This window comes from Macaca mulatta, chromosome 7 (genome assembly GCF_049350105.2).
Source record: "Macaca mulatta isolate MMU2019108-1 chromosome 7, T2T-MMU8v2.0, whole genome shotgun sequence".
In the NCBI taxonomy this organism is placed as follows: Eukaryota; Metazoa; Chordata; class Mammalia; order Primates; family Cercopithecidae; genus Macaca; species Macaca mulatta.
Window position 1 is genome coordinate 74,242,104 of NC_133412.1, and position 26,994 is coordinate 74,269,097.

At 38.4% G+C, this 26,994-nt stretch overlaps 1 protein-coding gene across 1 annotated transcript in view; it reads right to left on the reverse strand.

The window, feature by feature from the left end:
* LOC106992317 (uncharacterized) overlaps positions 1 to 26,994 on the reverse strand; it is a 47,049-nt gene that overhangs the window by 15,687 nt on the left and 4,368 nt on the right. The window contains exons 2-5 of the mRNA XM_077940163.1: positions 26,304 to 26,847; positions 9,448 to 10,133; positions 8,581 to 8,676; positions 3,358 to 3,479 (exon numbers count right to left, since the gene is read on the reverse strand). Of these exons, the coding sequence (XP_077796289.1) occupies positions 3,358 to 3,479; positions 8,581 to 8,676; positions 9,448 to 9,472 (243 nt within the window). The 5' untranslated portion in view covers positions 9,473 to 10,133; positions 26,304 to 26,847. The remainder of the gene's footprint in view (positions 1 to 3,357; positions 3,480 to 8,580; positions 8,677 to 9,447; positions 10,134 to 26,303; positions 26,848 to 26,994) is intronic.

Genomic DNA, 26,994 nt, shown 5'->3' on the forward strand with positions numbered 1-26,994 from the left:
TCTCTGGCACCTGTTAGTGGAGCAGCCTCAGGCAAATCACTTAACACTTCTGTACTTCCCTTATTCTTTTGGAAAGAAAAAATTCAATCTACCAGGATGAATTGTTTTTAGGAATTAAGATTATAACCTATGTGAGATATTTATGTATGTACATATTTACCCTGGAAACAAGGGCTCAGTATTTGACTAATTCAGTGTTCCAGGTAACTTTATAGAATATCACTACTGCAAATAATAAGAATTGACTGTAATTATTTATAAAGAAAGAACAGGGATGTAGACAAAACAATTATTTGGATGAGCTACAGGCAGCCTTTAAGAAGCATTTGAAGAAACAGAACTTCACCAGACACATAAGGTGTGGGAAAGGTTTGCAAAGAGAGAGAATGGTGCCTACAGAGAGAGGTCCAGATGGTGGAAAAAAACAGGTAAGTTCAGGAACTGGAACTTGGGAAGTCTAGAGCAGTAGAAGATGAGGTCAGAACATGGTGCCCCAGCGCTTCTCTGCACCTTGTATACACCTTGTACTGCAGAACCTCATTCTCTGTGTTGAATTCTTGGTTTCTAGTTCTCTCTTCCATTAAACTGTAAGTCCCCAGGGTCAAGGTCTCTAAGAAGAAATCATAGCTACAGTCCTCTAAATTTGCAAACAAGTTATTATTAAACACAGATACACCCAAGAAGACTGTACAAAAATAACATTGGATTTTAACTGCAGTCATAACAATTTACAACTGGTATAGACTTGCAATTTGTCCAGGATTTTTCTCTGATAACTGCTGTAACTCTGTCATAAACCCTTTTCATTGTTTTAGACAATGAAATGTCACCCAGATATTTGTTAGAATGTCTGGGAAAGGCCGGGCGCGGTGGCTCAAGCCTGTAATCCCAGCACTTTGGGAGGCCGAGATGGGCGGATCACGAGGTCAGGAGATCGAGACCATCCTGGCTAACATGGTGAAACCCCGTCTCTACTAAAAAATACAAAAAAAAAAACAAAAAAAAAAAACTAGTCGGGCGCGGTGGCGGGCGCCTGTAGTCCCAGCTACTCCGGAGGCTGAGGCAGGAGAATGGCGTGAACCCGGGAGGCGGAGCTTGCAGTGAGCTGAGATCCGGCCACTGCACTCCAGCCTGGGCGGCAGAGCGAGACTCCGTCTCAAAAAAAAAAAAAAAAAAAAAAAAAGAATGTCTGGGAAAAAACATTCTAAAAGAGCAAGAAAGATCTTGGTCTTTTTAGTTAAATGATTGATGGGTTGATTGACTGAGATGGGGTCTCATTATATAGCCCAGGCTGGTCTGAAACTCCTAGGTTCAAGCAATCCTCCTGCCCCAGCCTCCCAAGTGGCTGGAATTACAGGCACATGCCACTACGCTGGGCTCTAGTGTGATGTATTAACGTTAGGCTTAAACATACGGTCCATTAGACAAGGCTGCCACCTCACAGTAAAGATTTCTTTTAATTCACTCTAATAGACTTATTTCTCCATATGCAAGATAGAATTTTACCATAGTAAAAATCAAGGAAGCATATTGATATACAAATATGTTACAAACAGGATAAGGAAAGCAATATAATTTTCTCCACAAAAGCCTGCAAAACCCTGGCCAAAACACAGTAAACAGGATGCTAAACTCACAGCTTACATTTCTCCACTGAGACCTAGGAAAAACAATTCTAGTTTCTGTACAGTCACAAAACTAAGCACTGTGAGAATTTACAAGTTTTGGTAAACTTGTATATTCTCCCCACCCCCATACACAAGTAGCCAAAGGAGCCTATCAGTCTTACCTCAACACTTCAATCTCCTCCAACCTCCAAAATAAAACCCTTATTGTCCAATATCTGAATTTATATTTTCAAACATCTAAAATCTTAATCAAAACTAAGAGCAGTGCATTAACTTTTCCCCCATGAAATTCCTGGTATAATTTTACTTAGACACAACAAAAGTTGTACTATTATCTAAAAACATATGGATAGAGCCAACATTACTAGAAACCAAACGAATATACTATGAACGTGAAAAGGGAATAGGGAGTGTTGTCTTAAAACTGATTCAATGCTGTTATTCTCCACTCATAGACTGGGTGTGATCAAATCACATCATGCTGTACAGCTAAGTATGTCCTATATTTTATGACAAAGTAGGGTGACAAATTATTTATTGATGACCTGTTGGGTACACAGAGGCATGCTAGAAGCTGTAAAAGACTTGATTCTTGCCCTCAAGAAACTTTCTAGGTTGTACACAGCCTGACAGAAGGTAGTCAAAAGCAAATACTTCAAGCACTATCCATCACAACTACCTTAGGTATTTACTTTACCCTTCTACAAGTCTCTGACTATTTCCAGGCCCCCTTTACTATCTCCGATGGACTCTATGGCTCAACATTATTTATAGCCACAGGCTTTCGTGGACTTCACATTATTATTGAATCTACATTTCTCTCTATCTGCCTCCCCTGCCAATTAAAATTCCAACCACTACCTTGGCTTTGCATCCAACCACCACCTTGGCTTTGAAGCCGCTGCCTGATATTGACACTTCGTAGATGTAATATGACTATACTTCTATGTGCCTCTATCTACTGATGAGGATCCTCCTCTTTAGTATAAATAGTGCCATTGACTTCCAATCAATTACTTTTGATAATATCCAAAATATCAGATAATATCTGATAATACTCCCCAAACAAATAATGTTCTCTATAATAATAATGAGTGATGTTCTCTCAAATATATGTACAATCAAATGTGAAATGGAGGAGATGGGGAGGACCTTAGACTCAGAGACTATATTCAGGCCTTTGTAGTGGCATTTATTTGACATAATTATGCATTTAAAAAGCAAGTTAAATTGTCATTAGATCAGTCTGAAATTTTATAGAGGCTTTGGTTGGTGAGGAACATATTTTATACATAATAATTTTCCCATGAGAATGCTTTTGATTAATGTTATCTGTTAAAGATTTGAGTTCACAATATTTCCACTGTTAATAGTATATGTCTTTGTAGAGCTGATCTGGAGAAGTCGAGGACCACATGCTAATTGCTATTTGATGCTATTCTAGTAGGACAATTGTTTGGCTTTGGGTTGAGGGGAGTTGGAATTTGAAGGCAGGTCTGACTCTAGAGATATTGCCTCTGAATTTTGGCAAGTCTGTTGATTGTGCCTTTGGAAGTGACTTTAAATGCTTATGGAAGGCCGGGCACGGTGGCTCATGCCTGTAATCCTAGCACTTTGGGGGACTGAGGTGGCTGGATCATTTGAGGTCAAGAGTTTGAGACCAGCCTACATGGTAAAACTTTGTCTCTACTAAAACTACAAAAAATTAGCCAGTCATGGTGGCACACACCTGTAGTCCCAGCTCCTCAGGAGGCTGAGGCAGGAGAATCACCTGAACCTGGGATGTGGAGGTTGCAGGGAGCCAAGATGATCCCACTGCATTCCAGCCTGGGTGACAGAACAAGACTCCATCTCAAATAAATAAATAAATAACATTAAATAAATAAATAAATAAATAAATAAATAAATAAATAAATGGAGTATATGTTATAACTCTTCTGCACATTTCCAACAGAATAATAGTAACATCACAGAACATCCTTGGGGCATTGTTTCTATGTTTGGGGTTATTAATAGTTACTAAGTTAAAAATGTAGTAAATATATGTAATAGAGGTAACAAATTAATAAATAAATTTTGGAAATGCTTGGTAAATTCAACAGGACTTCTCAGAACAGTGAATTTATATGGCCATGATTGTGTATTTTTTTTTTCAAGAAGCTTTCACAAGACTTTGTAGTACACCAGTTTGGGAACTGTTGGTGTAGGAATCAGGGTAATTGGGATTTGGACTATTCCAGATAGAAATTGTCACTATGTTCAAGGAACTGTTCTTAGTCTTTGTATATATCAGAATTACCTATAGCAAATTAAGAAGCAAAAATATAAGAATGGGGCCTTGGCTCAGGCCTAACAAATCAGAATATCTGAAAAATTTGGATGTGGATAAGCTTCCGAACTACTCAATTACAATAGGCCTTCTCACCCCTTGCTAAATGACTTGTTAATCCTAGTTGAGTATGCTTCTGTTTTGTTTTCTTGGACCTGGTCCAGAGACTAGACTGTTGCTATAATTAAGTTCAATTTTAGCATTCTTCCCACAGTATCTATATCCCAATTTTCAGATTCTATTTCATCAGTGGGACAAATTTATAGGTCAGTATAGGAGAAGTTTTTAACATTAATGGAAAAGAGATTGTATCATATTGATGTTGTCCTTCTAATCTGGCAGCCTTGAATTTAATTTAGAAAATGCCTCTATTTCTAATTGTACCTTAGTTTTGATATATTTTACTATTAAGGATCACATACATAATTTTCCTCTTTTTCTTGATTTCCTTGTCAACTAATACATTTTTGAAAGCTTCTGGTTAACTTCTAATTACAGGTAAGTGTTGTTTTCCATTTGCTTAACAAGCTTATTGAGGTTTTTTTCTTTTTGAGCCCGAGTCTCGCTCTGTTGCCCAGGCTGGAGTGGGATGACATGATCCTGGCTCACCGTGACTTCCACCTCCCTGGTTCAAATGATTTTCATGCCTCAGCCTCCTCAGAAGCTAGGATTACAGGTGCCTGCTACCACGCCCAGCTAATTTTTTCTATTTTTAGTAGAGATGGGGTTTCACCATGTTGCCTAGGCTGGTCTCAAACTCCTGACCTCAGGTGATCCACTCAACTCAGCCTCCCAAAGTGCTGGGATTACAAGCATGAGCCACTATGCCTGGCCACTTCTACCATTTTTTACAGGATAGTTTTTTGAACTTCTAAGAACTCTTTAAAATAGTAAACATCTGCCATAATGCTGTTAAAAACCTAAGATATAAAATGTGTAGTAACATGCTTTCTTAACATTAATGAAAAAGTGTTTTTTAATCAGTCCATATTTTCACACAAAGGACAAAACCAAAAGATTTAGAAAAAACTGTATATAGAAAGTACATATACCCCGAAGCTTCCAAGTGATTGTGAAGGAGTCACTTCCAAACCCTACTGCCCACCACCCAAAACATGAGGAGAAAATAAGAATGTTGGCCTTTTCTATTCTAATTATCAGTAGCAAAGTACTCAAAGCCCAGTTTAAAGAAATGTTTCTGCAGAGGCTTTACTGTACTGGGGATTTAGCCCTTTCTATTCTTCTAACTCACTGATTTCTACTTTATGTCTTTAATAATTTCCCCATTCTGCTTTCCATCAGGTTTTTTGATTGTCCTTTCTAAGAATGAGTTAGAGGCTTCATTCATTTTCATTATTTTCTTAATGACATAAGGATTTTAAGGCAATGAACATTCCTCTGAGCTCTCCTCTAGTCTCTAATCAGTAACGATTGCATTATTGCTATTCTCTGCATATTTGGCAGTTTTAATTTCAAATCCTTCTTGATCCAAGGGTTACTTGCATGAATGTAAAAATTCCACAAATCAGCATTTGTTTTCTGGTTTTGTTACTAACTTATAGATTTAACTAAGATCAAAGAATGCCATCTGTACTTTTTCTACTTTTCAGTATTTGGGGTGTTCTTCATTGAGAAAGATTAGCTTCTTGAATGTTCCAGAAAGGAAGTGGGAGGGAGAGAGAGAGAGGAATAGATAGAAGTTTCGTATTTTAACTATGGTTCAATTCTAAGCATTCTAAAACTGCATTGAGTTTTTCAAACCATGAATTACAAGGGTGTTTAATTTCCAAATTCATGTAGCTTTTTGTTAATCTCTTTATTATTGCCTTCTAACATTAATTGCTTCATATTTAAATTATAAATTATATGGTGTGGATGGTACCAATAGTTTTTAAATCTTCTGACTTGCTTTATAAATATATAATTAATATTTCTCCAACAGTCCATATATGCTTGATAATAATATAGAATATCTAATTATTGGGTACAAAGGTCTATATTTGCCCATTACACCATGTTCATTCAGTGGTTATTCAAATCTACATGTGGGCATTCTGTGTAACTTACTTATGGTAAGCAGGGTATGGTGAAATCTCCAAATACAATGGCAGACTTGTCAGTTTCTCCCTGTGGTTTTATCAGTTTTTCCTCTGTATTTTGAGGCTATTTTGACAGGTACATAAAATATGAAAATTGCTACATCCTCCTAATTAACAGTCATTTAGCATCAAGTCCTTACTAACACTTTCTGTTCTAAAATCCTTTCTTGTTTGATACTGAAGCTCCATCACTTGTTTTTGATTAATGTATACTGGCATATCTTTATCACTTTCTCTCCTTTATAAAATCTTTCAATCTTCTCATATCCTCATATTTTAAATATGATGGATTAAAACAGCTGGATAGTGTTTTATTAGTTCCATCTGTCTAACTGGTAAATTTAGTCCATTTACATTTGTTGTGACTGATTGATGTGGACTTCCTTCTATCACCTTTAGAACTTCTATTTCTCTCACTTTCTAATATAATTTTAATATCTCCTCCTGGGATTCCACTAAGACATATTTTAGACCGCATTCTGATCTCCCTCCCTGCACAACCCCACCAACTTCTGCCCTGTTATCTATCCTCATGTCTCTCTGTGTAACATACTGACTTACTTTTGGGAGGTAATTGTCTAACCAATTAATTCTTTCTTCTGATGTCTAATCCATCCACTGAGTTTATTTCAACAATTACATTTTTTATTTCTTTATTTCATTTCATTTTGAGACGGAGTCTCAGTCTGTCACCCAGGCTGGACTGCAGTGGCATGTACCTGTAGCCTTGGCCTCCTGCGCTCAAGTGATCCTCCCACCTCAGCCTCCTGACTAGCTAGAACTATAGGCACATGCCCCATATCCAGCTTTTTTTTTTTTTTTGGTGGTGGTGGGGTATTTTTTATAGAAATGAGTTCTCACCATGTTGCCCAGGCTTGTCTCCAACTCCTGGGCTCATACCATCCTCCCACCTCAGCCTCCCAAAGAGTGCTGGGATTACAGGTTACTCAGCTATATATTTTATTTTATTTTATTTCTGTAAGTTCTATTTCATCCATTTTCTTTTCAGGTCCTCCTCATCATTCCTGGTGGTCTTACTGGTTGCTCAATTTTATGAGTCCATCTTTCTTCTATATTAGGTTTCACATGTAACTATTTTCTCACCATTCTAATATTTGAAGTCTGTGTTCTGTATCTGATAATTCCAAAACCTACAGTCTTTGGGAAACATATTATTCATTGTTTCTGACAATTCTCAAATATGTTGGGTTGAGACTACTTGAATGCTATGATTTGACTGAATTCATAGTTGCCTGCTTTTAATCTTCGGGAATCCTACAGGCTTAAGTTAGAGATGCTTTCCTACAAAAAATATCTGTGTCTGCTTCTGATGAGAGCTGTGGATACAACTAACATGAGACCACTTTACCACCATGCATAATCCTGACATGCTCTTGGATTCTCTTGGAGAATCTCAGGATTACACAAGGTTCTCAAATTTGGCTCCCCAACCTTGCTCATTTATACGCAGAAGACTAGACTGCTTAGTACAGGTGGTGACTCACTTTCTGCTACCCTGGAAAAAACAAAGCAGATCTCTCATCGGAATGTGATCACAGACTAGGAAATTCTGAAGGTGAATAGCTGGAGGCTGTGGGCAGCAGGGAAAGATGGGTGTCTTTCCTGACCATAGAAATAGGTCAGAAGCTGCCTAAAGGCCATGTGCTGCAGCATTTCACTATTTAGTTCAACTACCATTCCCTCCACAAGAGTGTGAGTGGAAGCTTCTTAGAACACCATGTTGCCTTTAAACAAAATCATATTTTTGCTAAAAAGTCATGGTCATGGTAAAAAGAAAACCTCTGGCTTTGGAAGGCTCTCTCTGTAATGTCCTAGAATTAAGGTTACAGCCTGCATTTCATGTTAACTAAACAGAAAACCAGCCTGACCAACATCCTTCTGCCCCATGGCTTGCTCTCAGCTCCTTTTGGTAGGGCCTAGGGCAGTCAGGCTGTCTCATTCCAATCCTTGCTCTGCCACCTGTGACCTTGGACAAGTTACCTGCCTTCAGTTGCCTCATCCATAAAATGCAGATATTAATAATACCCTCTTTTTAAGTTATTAAGAGGATTGAAAGAGCTAGTGAAAAGTAAAAAATAAAAAGACTTGGTAAGCATAGGCACAGAGGGAAAAAAAGTAAAAATAAATAAATAAAAAGACTAGTGTCTAGCACATAAAAGTTCATCAGGAATTAATTCTATAACATGAACTTTGCAAAACTTCAAAGTACATATAACTTTTACTAGGGTATACATACCAATAATAAATTTACAACTGTAGACATATTTGTCTACAGTAAATATAACAAAGACTAAACAGATACTAAATCATTAAGTGATTATTAGTCAGTGTCTTTAATTTTCTTATACTTCTATATTTTCTATAGATCATCTTTGTAACAAAGAGAAAACAAACCAAATGAAAATGAAATGAATTCTCTCAGAAAGAATTAAGACAGGAAGTAGGCTCACAAAGTAATATAAAATGTATCTTATGGTTTATGTAAAATTCTTAATAGAAGTACCTTCTTTGCTCCAAGCTGCACTTTGGCTTTGTCTTTGACTCAGGTGGCATTTATTTGCATGATGACTGATTCTATGGAGTAGGCACTGCTTCAGCCCTACAGGAAGAACAAAACATCTCTAGAACACCGCAGCATTCCTGATTCCCACTTGAGAAGCCCTAACAAAATGGCATGTAACTTAACAGCAGCAGACCAGTGTTACAAAGTCTGGAGTCAAAGGGAAACAGTAAAATTGGAACATTTCCAGAATCTCACAAAAAACAACAAACCAAAGTTCTAAGTGCCCAACATGAGCAAATTAGAACCTTAAATAAAGGTCACTCTTAATGCCTATCCTAGCATAGATTCAGCACCAAGTACAATGTCATTTTACTGGTTTACCTTTTTAATTTTATTTATTTATTTCTTTATTTTGAGACGGAGTCTCACTCAGTTGCCCAGGCTGGAGTGCAGTGGTACCATCTCAACTCACTGCAAGCTCTGTCTCCCGGGTTCATGCCATTCTCCTGCCTCAGCCTCCCAAGTACAGGGGGGCTGCCTAAAAGTGGTTGACTCTACTACTGGGACTACAGGAGTCTGCCATCACGCCCAGCTAATTTTTTTTCTATTTTTTTAGTAGAGACGCGGTTTCACCGTGTTAGCCAGGATGGTCTCGATCTCCTGACCTTGTGATCCATCCACCTTGGCCTCCCAAAGTGCTGGGATACCTTTTTCATTCTTGAAAGTAGGAGCTATGAAGAAAAAACAACAGCAACAACAAAAAACCCACTAAAATGTCTTTAAGAGAACCTTCTACTTACCATCTAACTTACATAATCAAAACACTCTATTGCGTGTGAAAACTGAGTATTATAAGAAAATAATCACCTGTTTTGTGAGAGGTTTCATACATAATGCTCCTTCACCCAATATATACCTTAAAAAGAAAAAAGGAAACATATAAAATTATCTTGAGAATTATTCCTGCTTAAACAATTTCTATGTGCCATTATTAAGAAAGTACACACAAAGTAAAGATAAGAAGAGAATATGCAAGCATGAACATACTTGTTAGGGATATAGGACTATGGATAATTTAAAAATTCTAATGGTATTACTCTCATGTAATTGCTCTGAAATTCTAGTTAATTGTTTGAAATGGCTCCTAGAACAGAATACTTTGAAATTTTGATGATGTCAAAAACTAAGAACTTGGCCCTAAATAATCCAAAGAATAAGGGCAGAAGAACCCGTTTCCTTCAATGAGTATTCTTTACGACGGAAACTTTCTCTCCCATCCTGTGATGGCCAAGGGTTTTTCCTCTGACAATGGCACTGACCTTACCCTATCCAAAATATGAACATCTGCATGGTTTCATGGTTCAAATTATTTTTATCCATTCTGTTGTGAGAATCAAATGGTTCACAGCATGTGGCTCCTCTGTGGGACTCCTCAAGTCCTTTCTAAGACTGAAGACTGTTCTCTGAACCAAAGACAACTTCTGGGGATGTACCAAATCTCCCATTAGAAAATTATTGGCCAGGCGTGGTGGCTCAAGCCTGTAATCCCAGCACTTTGGGAGGCCGAGATGGGCGGATCACAAGGTCAGGAGATCAAGACCATCCTGGCTAACAAGGTGAAACCCCGTTTCTACTAAAAAGTACAAAAAACTAGCCAGGCGAGGTGGCGGGCGCCTGTAGTCCCAGCTACTTGGGAGGCTGAGGCAGAAGAATGGAGTAAACCCGGGAGGTGGAGCTTGCAGTGAGCTGAGATTGTGCCACTGCACTGTAGCCTGGGTGACAGAGCGAGACTCTATCTCAAAAAAAGAAAAAAAAAGAAAGAAAGAAAATTATTTAGATCAAGATGTTTTAACCTTTTAACTCTTTCTCAAACAAAATCATTTCATTTCTCCTTTAATGTTATTTTAAATTTCAAAATACACAGATAGCATGCCTAAAATAAAATCAAAGGAAAGATAGTTTTAGAACAAAAACTGTGGTAATTTTGAAAACACAAAAGCTAAGACACTGATTGGATCTACGTGGACACCAAGTCCACCACAAACTGTTCTCTCCTCTGGGGCTCTGGCCACACCTTTCCCTTGCCTAAGATTCCTTTTGCTTCCTACCCTTCCAAATGCTGTATTTCCCCCCAGAAGACTTGCCAAGACCACTCTAGCCTGCACATCTTCCATTTCAGCTAACCAAAGGCATCCTTGCATTGACTAAACCAAATTGTTTTGCAGAGAAGGCATCTAAAAACTTCTACTGTAGACCATTCAGCTTAATAATTGTTATCATGACATTATTCAATAACAAAATGAGGGAAAGAAGTCCTCTTTAACTCCTTTGCCCTGGAGAATCCAAGCAAGTGGCTTTCCCACTTGCTTTGACCAAACCCTGGGACCTTTCAAAGTGAAAGTTTAATGGAAAAGAAAGAAAATCTAAAAGAAAAACTCTCCAAAAAACTAAACTCAGGTAAAGAATCATGGGATTAAAAATTTTTATTCTTTGTGTATTTGATTTCTGAAACATAGAAATTGATCTCTCACTCCTTAAGTCTGCCACTGGGCTAAGAGGATATTGCACATAATGTGTACTCATTGATTTAACAGAATTAGAACATCCAGGTACTCACTGAAATTTTGATTCCACAACTGCTCAAAGTCTATTCATTAGTTAATGAGTTAACACAACACTTAATCTTCAAATTTTGGAAATGCTGATGGTAGACAGGAACTTGTTTTGGCAAAAGGAAGCATATGGTAGACATTGTTACCCCTTATCCAACCATCACCACCTTTCCTTTAAAGTACCCCACTCTTCCTTTAAAGTTGCAGAGTCTCAGATAGTGGGAAGAAAAGAAGTTTTTGCATTTTCAGGTCAAAAGAAAGTACATTTGTACAACCACATAATAGCTATGCAAATGTTTGTTGAAATCTAAACAGAAGACAGAAGTAGTTCTAGTACCTTCACAAAAAGTAAGATAAGTAAACTTTTCCTTAATACATACTTCCAGCAGCATCGACACCTAAAAGTGGTTGACTCTACTACTGTATTAAATTACATTCATTTTGTCAATATGTGTTCCAAATTCTTACTGCTCTTGGTCTCCAAAGGGATCCTACTGAATATTGAGACAGTTCAAGAATACTAGGGGAAAAAATTTGAATAATTGAAGCAAGGGTCATCTAAGGATAATATGTCACATATACAGACACAGTAATATTTTCAACTTAAAAAAAAATCAGTTGTCAAAGTTGCACAGCAAGCACTCTCCTAAACTTAGCCTCTTCAGGCATTTGCTTTATAATCACTTTAAAGAAAAGTCAGTCACAAAATGCCACATTTTGTATGATTCTATTTATATGAAATGTCCAGGATAGGCAAATCTACAGAGACAGAAATTAGATCAGACATTGCCAGGATCAATGGTGGGGGAAATGTGTATAGGGAGTGACTGCTAATGGGTACAGGGTTTCTTTCTGGAGAGAAGAAAAGGTTCTGAAATTAGGTAGTGGTAATGGCTGCATAACTCTGAATATGCTAAAAAAAACTACTGAAATGTACACTTAAAAGGGTGTGACTTATATAAAAACTGTATCACAATCATTTCAAAAATGTTTGGGTATGTCAAGAAATAAAGAAATAGGATCATAGCTCAAAGATATGGGATATAAAATAAATGGAACAAAACTGCTCAATAATCTATCTAGAATCACACAACGGTTAAGCTTTACCCTGACTAAAATTGCAAGCTTGCTGTTTTGTTGGTATTTCACATTTTTTACTTCTTCCTAAGTCAGCCAATAACTCCTCCTCCTCACTTAATAGTTGACTATGAAGACCAAGCCATTTTGATTCTGCCTCCAATGAGCTTTCACATGTCATTCCTCCTTCCACTCCCAGGACTACCAAACCAACATAGGTTCTCCTCACTTCACTCTAAGATGACGGCGTGGCCCTCAACCACTGTCACACTCTTCTAGGCTCTGTGAGCACAGTGTGTCTCATATTCTCTTCCGCTGTCACCAGATTTATTCTAAAACAGTTTCTTTACTGTTACTCCCCTGTTTCTCAGCCAGTTACATAGCAAGATGAATATCCAGAGGTAATAGTTTACTTACTAGAAAAAAAAAAATCTGTCACCAATTCACAGAAATGTTTCAGTACAAAATATTACATCGGCAATATTTCCTACAACTCTTCTACATGAATCCTACCCTCCTTGTGTTATAGCTCAAACTGGTCTCATGTACTCTGAATCTCTCATTCTCTTTCCTAGATACCTGATTGTGTTTACTTTTCACCTATGTAAATAATCTTCCTGCAACCTCCACCAACTGACCAAACCCCACTCACATTTCACTGCCCAACTGAGATCCCACCTACTTCATGAAGAGCAACTCTTTGCAGCTTTAAACCTCAGAGAAATTAAGTCCATGCTTAGCTTTTCTTTTTCTTTTTTGTTCAGATGGAGTTTATCTTTGCCACCAAGGCTGGAGTGCAGTGGTGCAATCTCAGCTTACTGCAACCTCTGCCCCCCGAGTTCAAGCGATTCTCCTGCCTCAGCCTCCTGAGTAGCTGAGACTACCAGTACGCACCACCACATCTGGCAATTTTTTTGTATTTTTGGTAGAGATGAGGTTTCACCATCTTGGTAAGCCTGGTCTGGAACTCCTGACCTCAAGTGATCCATCCCCCTCAGCCTCCCAAAGTGCTGAGATTACAGGTGTGTGCCACCATGCCTGACCTATGGGTAGCATATGATAATCAATAGGGTACTTAGAGTTAGTACTTTTAATCTCCTCTTATATAGCTGGCATTTGGTATAATGAAAAACACTTTATTAGGAATCAAGATTTATTTGGGTAGGTCACAAGCTGACTTATTATTCAAATTATTTATCCAAATAATGAGGACCATAACACACTGTTGCAAAAAAGAATCACTGAAGAAACTATGTGAGAGATTTTAAAACTGAAAATGGCATGACTCATAACTTCATGTATTTGTTTCAATTCTAGGTGGTATACGAAGATCATACACTTACATTCTTGGCATTCTTACAACAAAATGTTGAAAAGCTATACTGGTCCATTGTATAATCACATTTTCAAATGTTTTCATACATTTATCCTGAATTTGCAGATTTTTATCCAAATCTTTTCCTTGATCATTTTTTTTTTCCTCAAGTAAGATTCTGAACAAAAAAATGACCCATTTTCCTTTCCTGTGCTTATGGGAATATTGAGGCAACATACACAATTTTATAAACCAGTGCATAAAACTAAAGCACAATGCTAATGTCTTTTCTCCCCAATCAGTAAGGGCTTCATTAAAAAGCCCTTACATTTTAACATTCAACTATGAAAAACAAAAGAACTATGGCTTGGTGGCTAGTAAAAGGCTGGTATGGTGAGTAAGAGACACAAAGGTTAAACATTTGCTATTTTTCAGTCTTGTGTTTATTTTGTATACGTAAGTATTTGGCTGGGTTACCTAACACTGAACTTCCAAAACTGACCATGAGGTTTTATGCCAAGAGAAGTACTTTTTATAGCAATTTTACTGCTGAAACCAAAACAGCCCAGAGAAGATTTAAAGGTAACAAAATAAAACAGTACACAATTCTAAACAACTCTGCTTCACACCCAACCGGGGACTTACACTCACCTAATAGTATATTTGTGATCAATTTTGTAACAAGCTGTCAAAAGGAGACCTCTAACATCTGCTCATGAAGGAATCACTTCAGCATGTCCTGCTGTGCAGCAGAAAACACATGGGAATCACTCAGAACTCCGGATTTCCAACAGAGCAGCATTTCCTAGAGAGTAAGCCAGAGGGCACCGTCCTCTGAGATGCTGTCAGGAGCACTAATTAACAAATTTGGGAAAAACAGAAAATGGCATTAAGGCTTCCAAGAAGTCCTTTGGTAAAAGACACTTTGAACCTGGCTTCCCCAAATCCTTGCAATCCCCACAAAACAAATATCTATGAACATACCACTATATTAGCACTCACAGAACACTTGGGGAGATATGGCAAAGATTAGGCTGCAGGCCTCAGGTAAGTAAACTCTTAAAACACAATATTGAAAAAAATAGAAATCTAAAAATTAAAACAGAAAAACAAAAGCAAAAGATAAATAAATAAATAAAAAATTTTAACAAACAATATTAGGCTGGGCAAAGTGGCTCAGACCCATAGTCTTAATACTTTTTGAGTCTGAGTGGGGTGGATCGCTTTAGCCTAGGAGTTCGAGACCAACACGAGCAACATGGTGAAACCCTGTCTCTATCAAAAATACAAAAATTAGGGAGGCCGAGACGGGCGGATCACGAGGTCAGGAGATCGAGACCATGCTGGCTAACACGGTGAAACCCCGTCTCTACTAAAAAATACAAAAAAAAACTAGCCGGGCGAGGTGGCGGGCGCCTGTAGTCCCAGCTACTCGGGAGGCTGAGGCAGGAGAATGGCGTGAACCCGGGAGGCGGAGCTTGCAGTGAGCTGAGATCCGGCCACCGCACTCCAGCCTGGGTGACAGAGCGAGACTCCGTCTCAAAAAAAAAAAAAAAAAAAAAAAAAAAAAAAATACAAAAATTAGCTTGGCCTGGTGGCATACACCTGTGGTTCCAGCTACTCAGGAGGCTGAGGTGGGAGGATGATTTGAGCCCGGGAGGCAGAGGTTGCAGTGAGCTGTGATTGCACCACTCACTCCAGCCTGGGGCAACAGAGCAAGACTCTGTCTCAATAAAATTAATTAATTAAATAATAAAACCAATATTCATTTACTGTGTGGGGAAACTCAAAATGAGCTTGGCACATCCATATATAATACTAAGGTTTTTTTGTTTTTTGTTTTTATTCTTTATTTATTTTTTATTATTATACTTTGAGTTCTAGGGTACATGTGCATAACGTGCAGGTTTGTTACATATGTATACTTGTGCCATGTTGGTGTGCTGCAACCATCAACTCGTCAGCACTCATCAACTCGTCATTTACATCAGGTATAACTCCCAATGTAATCCCTCCCCCCTCCCCCCTCCCCATGATAGGCCCCGGTGTGTGATGTTCCCCTTCCCGAGTCCAAGTGATCTCATTGTTCAGTTCCCACCTATGAGTGAGAACATGCGGTGTTTGGTTTTCTGTTCTTGTGATAGTTTGCTAAGAATGATGGTTTCCAGCTGCATCCATGTCCCTACAAAGGACACAAACTCATCCTTTTTGATGGCTGCATAGTATTTCCATATGAACTTATATCATAAGTTTCCATATGAACTTATATATCATAGTTCCATATGAACTTTAAAGCAATTTTTTCCAATTCTGTGAAGAAACTCATTGGTAGTTTGATGGGGATGGCATTGAATCTATAAATTACCTTGGGCAGTATGGCCATTTTCACAATATTGATTCTTCCTATCCATGAGCATGGTATGTTCTTCCATTTGTTTGTGTCCTCTTTTATTTCACTGAGCAGTGGTTTGTAGTTCTCCTTGAAGAGGTCCTTTACATCCCTTGTAAGTTGGATTCCTAGGTATTTTATTCTCTTTGAAGCAATTGTGAATGGAAGTTCATTCACGATTTGGCTCTCTGTTTGTCTGTTACTGGTGTATAAGAATGCTTGTGATTTTTGCACATTGATTTTGTATCCTGAGACTTTGCTGAAGTTGCTTATCAGCTTAAGGAGATTTTGGGCTGAGACAATGGGGTTTTCTAAATATACAATCATGTCATCTGCAAAGAGGGACAATTTGACTTCTTCTTTTCCTTTTTTTTTTTTTTTTTTTTTTTGAGACGGAGTCTCGCTCAGTCACCCAGGCTGGAGTGCAGTGGCCGGATCTCAGCTCACTGCAAGCTCCGCCTCCCGGGTTTACGCCATTCTCCTGCCTCAGCCTCCCAAGTAGCTGGGACTACAGGCGCCGCCACCTCGCCCGGCTAGTTTTTTGTATTTTTTTTTTTTTAGTAGAGACGGGGTTTCACCGTGTTAGCCAGGATGGTCTTGATCTCCTGACCTCGTGATCCGCCCGTCTCAGCCTCCCAAAGTGCTGGGATTACAGGCTTGAGCCACCGCGCCCGGCGACTTCTTCTTTTCCTAACTGAATACCCTTGATTTCTTTCTCTTGCCTGATTGCCCTAGCCAGAACTTCCAACACTATGTTGAATAGGAGTGGTGAGAGAGGGCATCCCTGTCTTGTGCCAGTTTTCAAAGGGAATTTTTCCAGTTTTTGCCCATTCAGTATGATATTGGCTGTGGGTTTGTCATAAATAGCTCTTATTATTTTGAGGTACGTTCCATCAATACCGAATTTATTGAGCGTTTTTAGCATGAAGGCTGTTGAATTTTGTCAAAAGCCTTTTCTGCATCTCTTGATTTTTTTTTTTTAACCCACAGTTTTTTTTCTCTTTTACTGGTGGATATCATGTCCAGATAAGTATTCTGTAGTACCAACACCACAGTTAATATGTATTTTGATTATACAGAATAATGATTCTTAACAGGATCTTAGCCCCCAAAACACATACATAAGCATGTACATCAAATACAAGTAAAAATAACTGTAGCAACAAAGCTCTTCTGGAGAGAGTTCTGAAGTCTGAAGTAGTCACTCATATTTTTACCCTAAATGCAACTATTACTATCTGAACCATAGAAATGATCAAAGTAAGGGCTGGAGATATTTAGATTTTAATCACCGTAATGTGGATTATGTCACATAATGGAATTAGTCAGCTGAGTGTTTGAAAATCCTCATTATTTTAAATTCCTCATACTTTCAGGGTCTACAAAACATTTCACAACTAACCTAGCAAACCGTGATCTTTTCCCCAGTTCTGTAAGACTTCCAATCACAAAAAACAAGCAATACAAATTTCAGTAAAACTGCATGACAATTACCATTTGATTCTACTACACTGCAACTATCACCTCCACAGCCAGCTCCACAGGTCCATGAGACTTCCCATGATTATTCCTAGAAGTACCAATTAGGATCACAGGCATGTGGGGACCACTCTGTAATCGTAACATTCTCTAAACCTTCAGTCACAATTTATGTTTGAAAAACCTTTGGTTTTTATGATTAAAATGTGTATATATGTGTGTGTGTGTATGTGTAAATATATATGTGTGTGTGTGTATACACATATATCACTAAAATCTCTACCTATCAACAACATAATGATTTATAACCAACGGTTTCAGATGTGGGCCCCAGAACAACAGCATCAGCTTCACCTGGGAACTTCTTAAAAATGTAAATGCTCAGGCAACACCACAGACCTATTGAATCAGAAACCCTGGGACTAGCTCTCCAAATGATTCTGGTGCACACTGTATTAAAAAAAATGTAGGCCAGGCACAGCTGCTCATGCCTGTCATCCCAGCACTTTGGGAGGGCAAGGTGGGAGGATCGCTTGAACCCAGGAGTTCAAGAACAGCCAGAGCAACATAGTGATACTTAATCCTATAAAAAAGTTTTTTTAAACTAAAAAAAAAAAAAAAAAAAAAAAAAATTTAAAGTAATCACTTAAACATATGCTCCTGAAAGAACAGTTAACACCACTCAAACAAATGGAGGATCAAATGGAAAGTTAGCCTAAAAAGCAAATAAGCAAGTTTAATTAATTTGAAGAACATCCTTAATGCTATATACTATTTGGAAGATTTTCAAAGAATCTATAAAAGAATATGTACATTTATTATCAGATAATGGGTGAAAGCCATAAAGGTAAAATTAGTAGGAACAGAAATGAAAACCAAAGCAAATAAAAATGAAGTGAAAATCAGGCCCAAACAGAACAGTGTTATGGTAAACTTATGGAACATATGAAGGGGTTCCACTTCAATAGAACTATATAAAGGAACCATTCCAACGATGACAGTCTAGGTAACTTAGATCAATCTTCCCACTGAGAATAGAAAAGTGGACAAAATGTAATGATTACAGGGGCTGAGAAAAGGGAATACCAGAGAACAGAGTCTTCTTTTTTCCCCCTTGGGTTTTCTTCCAATGACAGCAGAGAAGAAGAGGTTAATAAGCTGAGCTAGAACTCAGAGCCTCACAGAGCTCACAGGGAGATAAACATTGGAGCTCAGCGTCCACCGAGGAGAGGCCCTGCTAACTCTCCCACTCCTCAGGTTGGGGACCTGAAGAACAAACTGCAAATTGCCCTGACAGGGAATGATGGCCAGCTTTAATCATCTCAATCCCTGATTGGATGAGACAATCCTGGGTCGCTAATTTCCAAGCCCCTGGCAGGGGCAAATGTAAATCCTCTCTGGAGAAGAATATCATCCAAGGCTTCAAATTAGCTCCACATTATATATTTCATATATAATGTCTATCACTAAAAATAAAAAGCCACATGAGACTTAAGAATGACATAACAGAAAATAAGAGAAGCAAACAACAGACACAAAACCACAAGGGATCGAGATAACAGAGTGACCAGACACACTTCAAAATAACTCTGCTGAACATGAGCAAGGAAAGACAGGACAAGACTGAAAACCTGGCAGAGAAATGCAAATTATGAAAATCAACCATAGGAAATTCTGCAATTTAGAACTACCACAACTGAAAGTAATAACTTAATGGATAAGTTTAACCACAGCAGTAACCTAGCAGAAGACAGATTCAGTAAACTGAAAAAAGGTCAGAAAGACAAAAAGGCAGAAAATTGAGAAAATAAAAGACAATATGTTGAAAAGTTTATCACATACGTAGAGTCCTGGAAGAAAAAAAGAATGGGACAGAAGTAAGAGCTGAAGATACGGTTGCGGAGAGTTTTCAAAAACTGATCAAAGACTTCACAAGATTGAAGCACCGTAAACACTTCAAGAGAAACAATGGAAGCTACCATAAGAGAATGATATCTTCAAGGTGCCGAAAGAAGGAAACTGCCAATCTAGAAACTTACACTCAGTGAAGATATTCTTCAATAATGAAATAAAAAGTAAGGATTTTCTCCATCTGCAGCCTCACACTAAAGGAAATACTAAAGGATATTTTCAGACAGGAGAAAGAGGATCCTCTACATCAAAACCTGGGGACTCTATTCCATAAACTCTGTACCCTGGAACTCAGGAATCAAGATTTTACAGAAATAAAAAGCGTTCTTCAGGGAGGGGAAAATAAAGATTGAGGGTGACTGGTAAAATGAAGTTTGAGTTACCTTAGTATATGTTAACTCTGAACCAGACTCTCAGGCTCTACAAGGATCTCATGAAGTTATCTGATTTCCCATTTAACATCTCAGCCTTCTAAGTTATTCATAAGGATGAAGAATATTCTATTTATCAAAGACTACATCACCAGGTCTAAATAGTTACAAGTCACTTCCTTACATTGAGTTGAAAATCACCCCTTTGTAATTTGACTTATTAGTTCTAGTTTTATGCCCTGTCTTCACCAAAAACAAATAAAAATAAAAACTAATGCTTCCATATACATACTTTTTCAAATAGTTGAAGACAAGCTATCATGAACCTGAACCCTCATGCTTTCATCTCCAAATCCACAATTTCACCAGCTATCCTAGGACATGGAAAAGAATCTCTTCCCAATCCTGGCTATTATTCTCTAAATGAACCTATCCTTGTCTAAGTAGACCCTTCTTAAAGTACTACCTAGGAATTCAAGTCAGTAACTCTGATGTTGCCTGTAACATCAGAAAATGACTTCCTTAAAAGTACAGCAAGTTGGATTTGCCAAGTTGCTGACCAGGTTGCATTCCCTCCTGCCCTCACTCCCATCTTTGTGTTATGCTTTATCTCAAGTTTCATTTTGCTTATTATTCATGACTCTCAACATGTCACAGTTGACATCAGAGGCCATACATATATTTTGTTCTGGCTCTTTCCTGCAAATCTTTCTGAGTCATACCTGCTATTCTCCAAACACTGTGAATCCCGATACTAATAACTTGGCAATTCAGTTTAAGGTCCTGTTCAGAAGGTCAGTTAGCTCAAGGCAATCACCTTCTTCCAAGGCCTCTTAAGAAATACTCCAACCCCAGAAAAGGCCCTTCTTTCTGGCATCAGGAGCCATGGGCCACAAACACAAATCCAGTAGAATTTCGGCCATTTACCTCCCAGATCATCCCCTCCCTAAAGTTCTAACTAGAGCAGGAAAAAATAATGAAAACACCACCTGCAGTCACAAATCCTCCAGTTTCTTGGCCAATATTTCATATTCCTTTCAAGATACCTCCCAAAGAGGACATGACAAGGGAGGGGCACACAGAGTGCTACAGGTACTGATAAGGTTCTATTTCTTTATTCTTTTTTCTCTTTTTGAGATGGAGTTTTGCTCTTGTCACCCAGGTTGGAGTACAATGGTGCGATCTCGGCTCACTGCAACCTCTGCCTCCTGGGTTCAAGTGATTCTCCCACCTCAGCCTCCCAAGTAGCTGGGATTAGAGACACTGGCCATCACACCCGGCTTATTTTTGTATTTTTAGTAGAGGTGGGGTTTCACCATGTTGACCAGGCTGGTCTCAAACTCCTGTCCTCAAGCGATCCACCTGCCTCGGCCTCCCAAAGTGCTGGAATTACAGGAGTGAGCCACCACGCCCAGCCAAAGGTTCTATTTCTTAAGTTTGGTGTTGGGCATATGTTCATATGATTTAATGTTTTTTTAAAAAATTATATCTTCCTTTTTGTGTGTATGTCTGTTTTTTGTTGTAGGCCTGCGTGCTTCATTCGTTTACCCATATGAATCCATAGAGAAGTAACCATTAGCAACTTCAGTCAATATATACTAGACTCATACTTTAGGAAGACAACCCAGTTGACAACCACAACAGTTTCTATGCTAACAAAAGTCAGAGAAAATACTGACATTAGGGTCATTTCAAGACAGTTTAATCATAAGACATATTCCCAAGCAAAAATACACACACAGAAAATCTAAGTCAGAAGCTTTCAGAAAACCACTACCATCCTTAGAGTAAGTACAACAAAGTATTCTTTTATGTCTTTGTTTTTTTCATCAAAATACTTCATATAGCCATAGATTTTAAACCATTACATCTAGATTCCATATTAGATCATTAACATTTTTTCTAGATTCCATTGTTATTGTTTTGTAACCTTCATTTTTAGTATCTTAAAAATACTTTATTAATATAACACATTCAGAAAAGTACACAAAATATACTTTAAGGTAGACCTTAACAAGTTATTCTAAATTATTTGCCCATTTAACCACCAGCCTGCTTCAGAAAGATATTAGAGCCAGGATCCAAGAAGCCCACAGACGTACCTTTCAGTTCACACCTCCCTACCTCCCACCTTAGGAGTCCTCCCTAAGATGGACTCCTTAACGTACTCTGTGTGTAATCACCTCTTTTTTCTTGACAGTTTTACTGCCCAAGTATGAATCCATAAATAAGTGTTTCTCAGTTCTCTTTTCATTTATGTTCTATGGCCCTTTGGGGGGCAGCAGACCATGGTAATAGGTAAGATTTTCTTTCACTCTAAGGACCAATTTTCACTCCACTGCAGGAGATATTGCCTCCACTAAGAATGTGTGCCCTAACCAACATGAGTTTTGCCTATTTTTGAACTCTATATAGAGGGAATTGTACAAAATACGTTTTGGGGGTCTGGTCTCTTTTGCTTAATATAATGTTCAAGATTCGCCCATCTCGTCCCACATAGCTGTAAGCCATTTTATGAATACCACAATTCTCCATTTTACTGGAATGAACATTTGGGTTATTTTCTGTTTGGGGCTATTACAAACAATGCTGCTCTGAACATTCCTGTGTCTCCCGGCACCTACGTACTCGTTCTTGTGGAGTATATATCCACGAGATTCCTGAACCATAGGGTATGAGTATCTTCCACTTTACCAAACTGTTTTCCAAACACTTGTACAAATATACACCCATTAGAAGGATATAGAGTCTCACAACAATTTTCTTACCTTAAAAGATAAGCAAAATGTCTCCTATCCCTTGTTTTTCTTTTAAGATCTGAAGATCACTGTGCAAGGACTATCAGGGTCAACCTTGAGAATTACAAAACAAAAAAACAATTCAAATAAAAAGATTATTATTATTTTTACTAAGTCAAAAATGAACCAATCTGAAAGCTAAAATAGAGCACCCAGGGTAAGTTCCAGAAAGAGGAGATCTTAAGCTTCTCTATATCCCCAGGAAGAATAGAGGCCACTATAGCTTCCAGCTCCTTTAGGATAAGTATCCCAAAGAGATCATAATAGCCTAAATCTAATCTAATAAGGGGGTTCAGAGTTTGTAGTCATTCTAAAGGAAAAAAGTCACATGTATAATAATGTTCTCAAGAATTCAAAAAAAGTTTGCTATGCTTTCCTAAACTTGTGTTATTAGCCAGTGTGTTTAAGGAGAAAAATTTGTCATGGACAGAACTGTCAAAAGCTTTTTTTTTTTTTTGAGACAGAGTCTCGCTCTGTCGCCCCCAGTGGCACGATCTCGGCTCACCGCAAGCTTCGCTTCCCAGGTTCACGCCATTCTCCCGCCTCAGCCTCCGGAGTAGCTGGGACTACAGGCGACTGCCACCACGCCCGGCTAATTTCTTTTTTTTGTATTTTTAGTAGAGACGGGGTTTCACCGTGTTAGCCAGGATGGTCTCGATCTCCTGACTTCGTGACTCGCCCGCCTCGGCCTCCCAAAGTGCTGAGATTACAGGCATGAGCCACCGTGCCCGGCCAAGAACTGTCAAAAGTTAAATCACTAAAGAATCAGTATTTTTCTACAACTGTCCTATATATACATATCCAATATGTATCCCAACCCCTACTCCCCTCTTTTTTTTGTTTTATGAGACAGCTGGAATATAATAGTGCCACCCAGGCTGGAATATAATAGTGCAATCACAGTTCATTGCAGCCTTGACTTCTCCTAGCTCAAAAGATCTTCCTGCCTCAGCCTCCCACCACCCCTCATAGCTGGGACTACAGGTGTATTCTATCTATATATTTCAAAAGTAATAACATAACTACCTCCACAATAAGAGTTGAATGTTGCTTTCAAACTTAGGGGAAAAAAGTCACAAAAATCAACTTGGCAATCATTCCCTGTATAATGAAATGTATTACTTTTATTTACTTATCAAGCCATATTTCTCGAGCTTTTTGCCAGAAGATAAAAATCATGTAAATGTTCACTCTATCAGGAAGATGACAAAAAAAATTCCAATGGGCTTATAAAAACAATTTCCTTAAATCCAAAAACAAGCAAACTTATCCTATCTTACCTCCTACATCTTTTGGAACTTGATTGTGTTTGAGTTTCACAAAATAAAGCTAATAAACATTTCCATTTCTGTCCAGTTTTAAGAAATGATATTTATAATCTGACAACAGAAAAGAACAAAGAACAATAAGAGCAGGGATTTAGAGATCCTTACCTGTCTTATAACTCTGTGATCTATATATGTCCCTGAGCTCTTCCGTAAGTCTATCTGAAGCTTACACTGACCCAGACACTGCAGCCTGAAACACAAAAGCCACTGTTTACCAGGGTCTACTGAGCCAACTAATTTAAAAATTTAAGGTATTTCGACCTACTCTAAAAGATTACAGTAGCCAGGCAGGGGGCTCACACCTGTAATCCCAGCACTTTGGGAGGCCGAGGCGGGTAGATCACGTGAGGCCAAGAGTTTGAAACCAGCCTGGCCGTCAGGATGAAACCCCATCTATACTAAAAAAATACGAAAGTTGGCGAGGTGTGGATGCATGTGCCTGTAGTCCCAGCTACTAGGGAAGCTGAGGCAAGAGAATCACTTGAACCCAGAAGGTGGAGGTAATACTGAGCTGAGATGGTGCCACTGCACTCTGGCCTGGGCCACAGAGCAAGACTCCATCTCAAAAGAAAAAAGAAAAAGATTACAATAAAATTAGATCATCACTTAACAATTTCAGAAGTAAAAAAAGGCAAGGCACTGTGGCTCATGCCTGTAATCCCAGCATCTTGGGAGGCTGAGGTGTACAGATCACAAGATCAGGAGTTCAAGACCAGCCTGGCCAACATAGTGAAACCCAGTCTCTACTAAAAATACAAAAATTAGCTGAGTGTGGTGGTGCATGCCTGTAGTCCCAGCTACTCAGGAGGCTGAGGCAGGAGAATTGCTTTTACCTGGGAGGCAGAGGTTGCAGTGAGCCAAGACCATGCCATTGCACTCCAGCCTGGGTGACAGAGTGAAACTCCATCTAAAAAAAAAGAAAAAGTCCCATTAAATGAAGCATTATGAAGTTTGAAGATAATATAAAACTAGACACAAATCTGGTCCATTTCCTTTTTCTTATCACCTGAAAAACTCTAGCCAACATGTTCAGACCACCATGGACTCCATGATAGCATAGAATTCAGTATGAGTCTATTCCAAACCTGAGTAATTTTTGAAAATACTAGAAGACACTCAAGGTGACACATTATTAACTCAAATAGGCTTCCATTCATAAGACGACAAGCAAGAATATTACACAGATGGTCTAGTTCACACATTAAGACACTGGGAACCATGTGTGCTTACATGCAACAGGTTTCAGTTTTTCAGTGCAGGGACTTCTCTAAAGATGAAAAATATCGCTATCATATCCTAAGACTATATAGAAATGGAACTACTTTTTGGTCATGTGATACCAAAGGTTTTAAAGACTGTACTAGACTTTGAAGGAGAAAAAAAATCAAGTTTATAAAAATATTACTTCTTAGCTATGTAACCATGAACTCATTTCATATCTATAAAATATGAGAAGCTTTTCCTATCTCTAAAATATGAAGAGCACCTATTTCACACAGTGGCTATGATGAATAAATGAAAAGATCTATAAAGTATAAAGTATTTAGCATAGTATCGGTCATGCAAAAGTGTTCATTAATTTATCCTTGTTTTGAAGATAACTCAAACTGGAATTGATCACAAGACACAGAAAGAACAGTAACATTAATTCAAATGCTACAATCTCAGTTTTTTAAATAATCAAGATATGGGGCATTGGCTAAATTTCTTTGCCGTATGAAAAATTACCAATTAAATTAATATATAAACAAGATTGAAGGAGGGAGAGTTATCTATCTGATTTCAACATTTGGCATCTACTTGCTTAACAATTCATTCCCTGTTTTGGAGAACCTGTGCCCAAGACAAAGTAACTGGTCCTCGGATATTGTGGAGCTGGTAAATAGCTCTAGTACAAGGCAAGAAGCAGTAAGTGTTCAGACAATTATTTGATATTTCCCTACTCTGTCTAGGCATTTTTTGTATATACATACATCATTTTAATTTATTTTTCATAGCAACCATCCAAAAGATATGTACTGTCTAACCATATTTTAGAGTTGAGCAAAGTGAAACCATACGTGTGTCTGTCTCCAAACTCAGTGTTTCTTTCCCATCCTGCCGCTTCACCTAAAAGAGATTTTAAGTCAAAAGAGAAACATTACTTTTGGTTTGGTCAGAGCAGGATGGACCAAAGTCAGCTTCATGAAGGAGAAATAATTTGAGTTGTGTTTTGTAGGAGAGAATGAATTTGAATGTACAGATGCCACAGAAGGAAGGTCAGCAGAGAAAACAGCATAGACAGGTGGAAAGGGGCATATACAGGGATCAGCTGGTGGTTCAGGATGTGAAGAGCAGATGAACAGGATAAAAAGTAGCTATTCATAGATGAGAAAGATAACCCTGGGCAGCAAAGCATATGAGCGTGGCTGGGCATGGTGGCTCATGTCTGTAATCCCAGCACTTGGGCAGGCCAAGGTAAGAGGACTGCTTGAATTCAGGTGTTCAAGACCAGCATGGTCAACATAGTGAGACCTCATCTCTACTGAAAATCAAAAAGTGGTGTGGTGGCACATGCCTATAGTCTGAGACACTTGGGAGGCTGAGGCAGGAGGACCACTGGAGGCAGGAGGACCACTGGAGCCTGGGAGATAAAGGCTACAGTGAACTATGATTGTGCCACCGCACCCTAGCCCAGGTGACGGAGCAAGACCCTGTCTCAAAACCAATAAACAAATGACTGAATCCACCACTAAAGCAGGAATGGAGGAGGAGAGCAGCTGAGATTGGCATGTTCATGAATTGCCTGGTATTAACTATAATTACTTAACCAAAAAATCCAGGCTCTAGATATTTATACACGCTTCCACGTTTAAATTGTCATACCTTTCAGTCTTCCTAATTTTCTCTAATATTGCCCAATTTTCTTTTTCAGTTCCTTCATCCTCCAACTGTTTCCCACTCATAGGCTCTTCTTTCATCTCATAGTGATCTAAGTCTTCTATATTCTGCAAAAAGAAGAGAAATATTAGGTTATTCAACCAATATTTCTTCAGCAGTTTCTTATGCCAAACGTTCAATTATTCTTGACTCAATGGGGAACAAGAAACAGAATATATCTCATTTCTTTTAAGAATCTACAGTTATGAAAACGT